At 59.9% G+C, this 10,355-nt stretch overlaps 1 protein-coding gene across 1 annotated transcript; it reads right to left on the reverse strand.

The window, feature by feature from the left end:
- Window positions 1-6,384: 6,384 nt before the first annotated feature.
- On the reverse strand, window positions 6,385-9,221 carry C30H19orf53 (chromosome 30 C19orf53 homolog). The gene is made up of 3 exons (XM_058525562.1): window positions 9,107-9,221; window positions 8,974-9,029; window positions 6,385-6,846 (listed from the first exon to the last, which is right to left on the reverse strand). Exons 1-3 carry the CDS (start codon window positions 9,201-9,203, stop codon window positions 6,706-6,708), a joined length of 294 nt encoding a protein of 97 aa, XP_058381545.1. The 5' UTR covers window positions 9,204-9,221; the 3' UTR covers window positions 6,385-6,705.
- Window positions 9,222-10,355: the final 1,134 nt, after the last annotated feature.

The raw sequence follows: 10,355 nt of genomic DNA on the forward strand, positions 1-10,355 counted from the left end.
GGCCGCCCGGGGACCCCCGCCGCACCCACCCCCGCCCCGCGCCGGGCGGCCGGGCGATGCGGCCCCTTTAAAACTCTTCACAACAATGAAGCTGCCTCGGCCGCCCCTTTATCCTCCGCTGTCGTCCCGCCCCCGCCGCCCGTCCCCATTGGCACCCCCCTCGGCCTCCGAAGCTCTCCTCCGCCACTGGCGGAACCTCCAGACCCGTTTCCGAGTTCCGCTGCTCATTCGTTGCATGAGCTGCCTGTCTTTCCGAGACGGCCCAATCAGAGCGCTCAGCGAGCGGCGCTGTCAATCACGGGGCGCCGTCGACCAATCACAGTGGGAGGACCCCTGTGGAGCAGGCCGTCTGCGGAGTTTCGGGGCGGGCCCTGGGTTCATTCACAACATTCCTCATCCGCCCCCCTCGGGCTGGACAGCGCGCCCGGGGCAGCTGGGGCTGCGCCCACACACGGCTTTGTTTACTGAGGGTCGCTTCCGGGCGCCGCGAGGGGACAATCAACACGGCTCGGCCGGGGAGCGAGACAGAGCCGCGGGATCGCCGGGCAGCAGCTCAGCCCCTCCTCCCTCTGGCTGTGTGACGCGAGAAACTCTCTCAGCCTCTCTGGGCACCGAGTCAAGTTGTGGTGCTTTGGGGGGTGGGGGGGATCACAGGCCCCTTGGTGGAGCTCATGGGGGCTGCGGATCCTCTCTAGAAATAGAGCCCAGTTCAAGCCCCTCCTTGAGCCCCAAGCTAAGAACCCCCGACCCATTCTGTGCCCTAACCATTAAGTTGTCATATGAAATTGTTGATTTTTGACCTACTAAAATGGCAATATCATAAGATTCAACGTAACACGTGTCCAATCCGAGCACCTCTGTTTTTTTCTGACCCAGTTGGTCCGGGCCACCCTCTCCGGCTCGGAAGCCGGCGCCGCCCCCGCATCCTTCGTCTCCGCGTCCTCGGAGCACCCTGCCTTTCCCCGCCGCCCGTCTTCCCTGCGTTATCATTACGCTGATTTCTGCCTCCTCCCTCCGCCCGGAGCCCCCGGGGCGGGGCGGGGCTCACCCGCGCGGCTGTGCCGCCAGCACCGGGAGAGCGCCGGGCGCACGGCAGTCCCTCCGTCTGTAGGGCTTTGCCCCGGTCCCGGTGAAATGACCTACAGCGCAGGAAAACCCCAGGTGGCCCCTAAGCGGCCTGCTCGCCGCCACCCCCTTCCATATGCAAACTCTGGCCTTTTCCTTCCAGGAATTTCCAGTTCCACAGCTGCACTTCCTGGCCGGTCCCCAGCCCACCATTCAGTAAACTCCCTCTGACCCGCACTGTTCGGACGTCACCACCGGCCACCAGTGGCCTTTTCGTCCTTGAAATGGGGCCGGCCTGAACTGGGCTGTGTTACAAACGGGAAACAGCGGACTTCGGGGACTCAGTAGGAAAAAAAAAGTAAGATTTCTCATTAAGAATTTTTAATGTTGATCACATGTTGAAATATTGATAATAATTTAGATAAACTTGGGTTCAATAAAACACATTATTGAAATGAATCCCACCTGTTTTTTATTTATTTTATTCTGGGTGGCCTCAGGACATTTAAAGTCACATATGCCACTCGCACTGTAATTTCTATTTGACAGCGGTGGTCTTGAGGAACCACAGCCTGTCACAATGACAACAGAAACGGCAATAATAACGGTGTACTGACTGCTTATGCGGTGCTCCAGCCGTCCAGATGCAGGACCGGGTTTAAGCCTTCCAACAGCCTGCAAAGTGGGGACGGGCGTCTCCATTCCTCAAGCGAGGAAACTGAGGCTCGGAGAGGGGGCGTCCTTGCCTGAGCTCAGGCTGACTGGGAGGCCCCAGACTTCCTGCAGCGTCCGTTTCTTGCACAGGACGTGAGAAGAAGACTGATGGGGACGAAATAACAGGTAGAGGGGAGAGGCAGGGAGGACTCGGGAGAAAAACGTCTTTCAGGTGCTCCCCTTGCAAACGGGGCCCAGGGACGCTTCAGCATCTGGTCTGAGGCTGTGTCAGCTAAGCCCAGCTCCCCGTGCCCGAGGATGCTTCAGCGGGCGGCCTGAGACGCTGAATCAGAGAAGCTCCTCCAGGCCAGTGGAACAGCGGATGTGGAGGAGGAGCAGGGAGTGGATGTTTTATTTTATTTTATTCCCTCTCTAACAATAGATACTAACATTGTTCACTGTCCGCATCTCACGGATGAGAAAACAGAGGCACAGAGAGGCAACTTGCCCCAGGTCCAGAGCAGGAAAGGGGAGGGCCAGCATTCCAGCCCGGGTAGGTGGGCTGGTTCTGTCACATTGGTTGAGGATCAAATGCAGAGTTTGGGAAACACTGAGATTCTATTCCAACTCTATTCTGGTTTTACAGATGAGGGGAATGGGGCCCAGAGAGGGTCAGAAAGTTGCCCTAGGCCACACAGCAATCCCGGGAGAATGTGTGATGTCAGAGTGCCCTGGGAAGAAGGGGGTGCCCCCAGGATGAAGTCTCTAGGCCTATTTCAAACCTGACCCTTCCAAGTAATACTTTTAGGAAAGGAGAGGTTGGGAGGGGGGTTCCGGCCCCCCGCGTGTCCGCCTTTCTCGGTGCAGCCGGCGAGCTTGGGCTTCAAGGAGACAGAAGGCACAGTTATCCCGCCCGCCTGCCGTGAGCTCACTGTCTAGGCATCCACCGCTCCTGACCCCAAACCCACGTGTCCTCGAGGTCCATGGGAAACAGGGTGACCCTGGAGCTAAGGTGGGGGGACATGGCCCCCGGCTCTGTGGGCACCCCCACCCTAACTTTCCATGAGGGCCCTCCCTCTGCCAGCCCCCCGCAGCATCCACGCCCCGTTGATTCAGGCAGGAAACCGGCCGGGACTTGTCGCTTCCTGGTCCCGACACAGCCCCTCCGGCCTGCCCCGCTGGCAAGGTGTGCTTCTGACGTTTCTTTTCTTCCCTTTTGGAACACCAGTTCCCGGGTAAAGTGTCAGGGCCCTGCCCGGAAAAACGGGCATTCCAGGCGGAGGGGGACGGTGACAGCAGGAGCGGAAAAGGCTGGGGCAGGAAGAATTGTGTCCGAAAAGCCACATTCAGTGACTGCCCTGGCCCTGAGGGCTGGGTGGGGGGACAGGCAGAGAGAAGACGGCCGAGCGGCTGGACGTGGGCTCCCCTCTCCCCCTAGGACACAAGGGCAGCTCACAATCACACCTGAAGGCCCTCGGCTTTCAGGCTCCGGATCCTCCACCCTGGGGGGCGGTATTAGGATCCCCATTTAACATGGGGAAACTGAGGCTCAGAGAGGTGAAGGGACTTGCGGAAGGTCACACAGCCAGGAAGGGCAGAAACTGGCACAGAACTCGAGATGGGGGGTTTTCCGGACTCGGGGGCTCTCTGCGCCAGCACCAGTGGGGGGCAGGCGGAAGGAGAGAGCTGGGGCGGCAGAGTCACCCAGGGCGGTGATGGGAACACGAGGCAGTCTGGGGCGGCGGAGGGCTGGGGGAGGGGAACGAGTGGGTTCACATTCCAGACCCCGTACCTGTCGAGCCTGAATGCCCTCCCTCGCCCCTGCGGTCCTCCTCAGAGGGGCTGGCGTCAGAAGGACAAAGGGAGCCCGCCGACAGGAGCCCTTGGCGCCGGGGCGCCGCCAGCCGCCGCCCGCGGGCTGGGCCCGGGTGCAAGGCGCCTCCTGGTGGCGGAAGGAGGGACCAGAGGGCTCCCAGAGCCCACCCTGTCCCAGCCCCCGGCCTTCTGAGATTCCAGACGGAAACGTTAAAAAAAATTTTCCAAAGAGGGTGAAATCATGACTCTGACAGAGAAAGATGAACCCGTGTTAAAATCTGTGTTGAACTCCCGTGGGGCCCAGGCAGATGTTATACGCGGTTCAAAGGAGTCTGGAAAACAGGCGGCTTCAGGGATCGGACTCTGAGTAAGGCAGCGAGTGGGGGAGACAGGTGTCCCCGCGGCGGAGCGTTGTGGCCGCGACCTCTGCGGGGCGGGACGGGACGGCGCGTGCGCAGAGCGGCGGGGGCGCGTGCGGCTGCCCGCGGCTGCCGGGTGAGGGGGCCGCGCCAGCAGCTGGGGGCCGCAGCCGTGGGTCGGGGCCCCGCGAGGGCGCGCTGTAGGGTGACGCACGGGACGGGCTCTGCCGACGCGCGGGAGCGCAGCGCCGTCTCCCTCCTTCCACAGAGCCTGCTGCTGGGGCACCGCTGTGCGCCGTCCCGGGCGCCGCAGACGCGGCAGAGCGCCCGGCGGGGACCCGGCCTCGGGAGGCAGAGCCGACGGGCTCGAGGGGCGCAGTGACCGCTCCCGGGAGCGGGGGACAGACAAGGGCTCTCGGAGGTGACGTCTGGGAGGAGCAGGGAACCGCAGGCGCAAGAGGCCAGGCGGCAGGACGGGGAGGAGGTGGGGGTCTGGAGGGGCGGCCCGGGGCTTCCTGTTCTGCCCCCTAGAACCTCAGCTCTCAGCTCCTCCCAGCCCAGTGTGGACGGGATTGTGCACACAGTAGGTGTATAATACATGCCCCAAGGGCAAACTGGCTCGGTGTCAGAGGGCAGAAGTCACCCCCTGCCTGCCGAGGGGAGAAGCTGCTGGCAGGACGGCCCAAGGAAGGGTGTGCCTCGGGGTCAGGCAGCCACGCAGCGGCCCTGCCCTCCTGCCCTGCCGCCCCCCCCCCCAGCCTGAGCGCCAGCCCCGGCCACTCCCAACGTCCCAAACGCCACGGCCCTCCCTCAAACGCCCGCTCTGCTGCCACCATGCCCGATTTCTCCAGACGTCAATTAGGATTTTCTTCCTGAAACTGCTCTCCGTTTTTTTTTTTTTGATGGTTAAAACTCACATATAAAATCCATCATTTACACAATTCAGTGCCATTTAGTACACTCACAATGTTTCACAACCACCTCTATTTTCCAGAACATTTCTATCGCCTCCAAAGATGACTCCATCCCAGTGAGCAGTCACTCCCCTTGCCCCCTGGCAACCACTATCTGATCTACCGTTCTGCACATTTCAGGTCAACCGGGTCATAAACCACACGGCCTTTTGTGCCTGGCTTCTTTCTCTCAGCATGTTTTTGAGGCTCATCCACGTTGTAGCCTGAATCAGAGCTTCCTCCCTTTTGATGGCTGAATAATATTCCCTTGTATGGATGGACCACATTTTCTTACCCGTTCACCCGTTGATGGACATGTGGGTTGTTTCCATTTTCTGGCCACTGTGAATAGTGACCACATGTGTACAAGTTATCGTTGAAATCTGTTTTCAATTCTTCTGGGTACATGCCTAGGAGTGGAATTGCTGGGTCACGTGTTAAGTCCACATTGAACTTACTGAGGAGCCACTGAACTGTCTTCCACCGTGGTGGTCCCCTGCTTTTAAAAAAAATGTTGCTAATTCAGCAAATTTTTGTTTGCTCAGGAAGATTCACCCTGAGCTAACATCTGTGCCCATCTTCCTCTTTGTGTGTGGGTCGCCACCACAGCATGGCCACTTACAGATGAGTGGCATAGGTCTGAGCCCGGGAACCAAACCCCAGCCACTGACGTGGAGAGCACCAAACTTAACCACTAGGCCACCATGGCTGGCCTAAGATCAAGAAATTTTGAATATCACTGTGTGGGGCCAAGAAAACACATCTGAGGTGGGTGAGGCTGGCTGGGAAAAGATGGGCCAGCAGGGGACCAGTCACCCACCTTGGGGGAGCAGCCCACTGCACCCACAGGTGCCCACCTCCCCCCAAAGGCAGCAGCTCAGTGTCACCCAGACTGCAGCCCCTGGTCAGTCCCTGAGCTGTGACCCAGCCCCGCCCCTCGACAGAGGGAGGAAGGAAGGTCACGAGACAGAGCCCCTGCTGCTTCCACGGGCACCGTCCAGTCCAGGGTAGCCGTCCAGTCCAGGGTAGCTGAGTGACACTCCAAGGGAGGAGACCCCTGGAGGGGACAGGAGGAAATCCTGGTCTGGCAAGCGTGGGAGGGCGTGGATGGTCAGCTGAGAGCATGCCCTGGGGCTGTGCCAGTGGCGGGTTCACGTCCCGACTCTGAAATGTCAATGACCTGACCTAACCTGGGTGTCACTGAGGGTCGCAGTGCTGTGTGGAAAGCACTAGAACAGTGCCCGGGCATCACAGTGCTACACAACCACTAGCTGTCATGACTTTCTTAAAAATCGAGGTGTCACCGAGCAGTTCCTCAGTGCATCCTGGTTTAATCAGCACCGGGACCCTACGAGGCAGTGTCGGCACACGTCCCACAGAAGGGGCAGCGGCTCCCTAGGACGCCTGGCAGAGCGGGTGACCTGGGCGTGTCTGTGGAGGGCGTGCAGGTGCGCAGGGAGGCTGGTGTGAGTCAGCCAGGCTGGGAGGGAGAGCGCTGAGCTGAGCCAGCACTGGCCCACTCACAGGACCCCGCGACACAGGAGGAACCACAAAGTCAGGTTTATTGCTCAGGCTTAAACCTGTGGAGACAGGACCCAGGGAGGGGAGGGGACCCAGGGAGCTGCTGAGCGTCTCCTCCTGGCTCCGCTGAGTCCCCGGCACTCCAGAAGCCGTCCAGCGCTAGGGACCTGCTGATCCGATTGTCTGCTACCGGGCCAGGCGCCCCCACCTGAAGCTCTAGGCACAACCGGAAGCTCTGGGAGCGTGGCAACTCCTCCCCTCAGTGCGGCCCGGGGGCCCCTGCACAGTCTGAGCGGGGCCGTGGGGGCTGTGGTGACGGCCCCGCAGGGCTGGAGCCCTCAGGCAGGCGTCCTGGTGGCGGAGGCTGCCTCCTTCTTCCCGGCGGGCGCCTTCAGCAGTGCCAGCTTCTTGGGCAGGCTGCTGCTGGCTTTCATCACCACGTCGTGCTCGATCTTCTTCCGGATCCCGACCTCCAGGTCCTGCGGGGCAACCAGGGGGCAATCAGACCGCGCCCCGAGGCGGAGGGCCCTGCCGCCCTCTCTCTGCCGTGAGCCGCGGGGGCTGCACCTGCAGTTCCCCTCGACACAGCACCTGAGCCTGGCGGCTGGGGTTCAAGTTCTGCTTCTGCTCTGCAGTCTGAAATCTTACACCCAAAAAACCCCTGCCCACCTCTAGACCTTACCTTCTAAGCCTCTGCTCATCCCCATCTTACAGAGGGGAAAACTGACGCTCGGCAGGAAGGAGGCACTTGCCTAGCGTCCCCAAACCCCGTGAGTGACGGGAGACTGGACCCCCGCGTGCCCAGAGCCCCTGGTCTCAGCCTCTGGGCGGCAGCCCCTCCTGTCCCATGTCATCTCCGCTTGGCAGATGCAGAACTGGGGCTCCGAACCCAAGCGCGTTGGGTCCAAAACTACTAGCTTAATCAGCCCCCAAACAGCCCCCTCTCCTGCCTATGACTGCCAGTGACCACGAGCACCAGGACCACCACCACACGCTGGGCGCAGAGACGTCTCTGCCCTCACGGAGCCCACAGTCCCTGTGGGGACAGCACCCACGTCCATGACGCGCTCTGTTCAACTGTTAAGTGACGACAAACAATAACAGCTGCCATGGGGAAAGTAAACAAGCTAACCAGGCAGAGCTGGGCCCCGGGGCGCTCAGAAGCCAGGCCCGCAGTCAGACAACTCTGCAGAAGGGAGCCTCAGGGCATTCTGGGAGAAGAATCTGGCCAAGAAAACAGCCAGGGCAAAAGTTCTGAGTGGGACAGGGAGCAGCTGATGGGCCAGGGGGGCTGGAGGGACTGAGCAGGGGAAGAAGAGGAGGTGACAAGCTCAGATCCTGCAGGGCCCTGCGGCCGGAGGAGGGACGGGGGCTTTTCCTGAGAGCGCTGGGAGCCACAGACCGTTCTGAGCAGAAGAGAGACAGGACCTGCCTTGGGCTCACAGGCACCCACAGGGAGGACACGAAGGCACTGTTCCTGGTGGGCGGATGGATTCTGACTGATGTTAAGGGCAAAGAGGATGGGACCAGACCAGGATGTGAGAGAAACGGCAGAATCAAGAACGCCCCGGAGCATGTGGGAGAACAGTCTGCCTGAATGGAGTCTGTGGCAGGATCCTGGGGTGGGGGCGGCAGGAGGGGAGGATCAGGCGCTTGGTTTCAGACATGCTGAGTCTGAGACGCCACAGACACTCTCCCCCTCCCGCCGCCAGATGGAGGAAGCAGGCCGCTGGCGCCCAGGTCTGAGAAAACCGAGGCTCCGGGCACACTCAACAATTTGCTCAGGATTACAGGGCTAGTTGGCACATGGAGTGGGATTCAGGGTCAGATCCGAGCCCACCAAAACCAGTTGTTAGTCTCTGTAACTTCTTTGTAAACTCAACTGTACTCACCTACACACAGGAAACTGCACTTAAAGACGACCACAAAAACGACGACAGTAGCCAGGGCCGCTAACGTTTATTTGTGCCCTGTGCTGTTCTCAGCGCTTTACAGGCGTCCCACGGCACTGAGCCCTTACCCGTCTGGGGACAAAGTGCTAGCACTGTGACCACCGCACAGAGGAGAGGTCCAGGGTGAAGAAATGCCAGCCCTCCATGGCGCCGCGATTTGCACCCGGCGCTGCCTTTTTGCAAAGCTGGGGTTTTCACCTCCTTTCCCTTGCCGCCCCCCACACGAGTTCTGTTAAAGAGGACAGTAATAGCCAAAACAGCCAACGCGCGCTGAATACTTTCTGCGCACCAGGCCTCGCTTCCACACGCCCGTTAAACGACAGGCGACCATCCTGCACCCAATGCACAGGGGAGCAAACTGACGCTCACAGCTGGGAGTTCTCTGGGCTCTAACCCCTCCCCCCGCCGGCCCCAGGCCCCCTCCTTGCCCCCGCCCCTCGCCCCCAGCCCCCCGCCGGCTCCGGGCCCCCTCCGCCTCCTCCACCCCCGGCCCCCTCCTCGCCCCCGCCCCTCGCCCCCAGCCCCCCGCCGGCTCCAGGCTCCGTCCCCGGCCCTTCACTGGCCCCCTCCTCGGCCCCCGCCGGGTCCGGGCCCCCCCCCCCGCCCCCGGCCAACCCCGGGCCCCCTCCTCGGCCCTCCCTCGCCCTGACTCACCTTCTTGAGCTTCCGCTGCTGCACGATGCGCGCCTTCTTAGGAGCAATAACACGACCTGCAAAGAGACGCGCTTCCGTGAGGCCGGGAAGCCCCGGGCCCACCTCGCTCCCCAGCCCCCGGACCTCTCCTCACCGCCCTTCCTCGGGCCCCGGTTCCGCTCGGAGGCCGCCGCCGCAGCCTTGCTCTTCGCCGGCTTCTGCGCCTGGAACTTGCGCTGCCCCTGCGCCATGGTCGCGCACGCGCCGGAAGAGGCGGGGTGGCGAGCAGTCGCAGCCGGAAGGCGCAAGGCACGGTGGGATACTGTGGGGGCCGGAGGGCGCAAGGGTTCACGGGACACAACGGGGCAAAGAGTTAAAGGGACAGTAGGCCACAAACGTGGATCTGAGCCGGCGTTTCGCACAAGTTTTGAAGGAAAGATTACAGTGATAAACTAACATATACTGGGCGCTTGTTTCGTAAAACTTACACTGTTTTATGGTCTTTATACATAACATTCAGTCTAGGACTAAGGTGGAGTAAATGAGGCAAAATTTAAGGAGTGCCAAAAATTTCAGTAATGAAGATAAAATTTTCAACACTTACACATACTACTTTAACATTAAAAAAAATCAAATTGTCAAACTACAGCCTGCTGACCGGCTGCCTGATGTTGTAAATAAAGCTTTATTGGGGGCCGCCCCCATGGTTAAGCGCCTGCGCTCCGCTGCTGGCGGCCCAGGTTCGGTTCCCGGGTGTGCACCAACGCACCAATTGTCAGGCCATGCTGTGGCAGCATCCCACATAAAGTGGAGGAAGATGGGCACGGATGTTAGCTCAGGGCCAGTCTTCCTCAGCAAAAAGAGAAGATTGGCATTGGATGTTAGCTCAGGGCTGATCTTCCTCACAAAAAAAAAAAAAAGGAAAAAAAAATAAATAAAGCTTTATTGGAACAAGGGCCGGTAACGAGTGAGGTGAGTACGTTCACCGTGTGCAAAGTCAGCGTTTCATTCTATTTAAAAATCTTGATATTTTGTTCATCATGGATTTTTTTGCATTAATTTTGATTTTTAAAAAGTATTGCATGAAACTATTATTTACCTTGATTAGCAAGCTTTTGGGTGTCCCCTTTAAAACTGTGCACCCAAGGCGTCACCCTAGTTCCAGCCTTGCCAGCAACCTCGGGGGGTGGTACTAGCGTTGTCCCCATTTTGTAAACGAGGAAACCACAGCATGGAGATGTGACGTGACCTGGCCAAGACCACACAGCGGAAAAAGTGCAGGGCTGGGATTTGAACTTGGGCAGCCTGCCTCCAGCTGCTGGGCTCTCGAGAGGCATGCAAAGGCCCTGTGTGCTCTCCCTGCTCTAGAAGAAGTGTGGTTGGGGAAGAAGGTCAGATTTGGG

Source organism: Diceros bicornis, chromosome 30, assembly GCF_020826845.1.
Source record: "Diceros bicornis minor isolate mBicDic1 chromosome 30, mDicBic1.mat.cur, whole genome shotgun sequence".
Classification (NCBI taxonomy): Eukaryota; Metazoa; Chordata; class Mammalia; order Perissodactyla; family Rhinocerotidae; genus Diceros; species Diceros bicornis.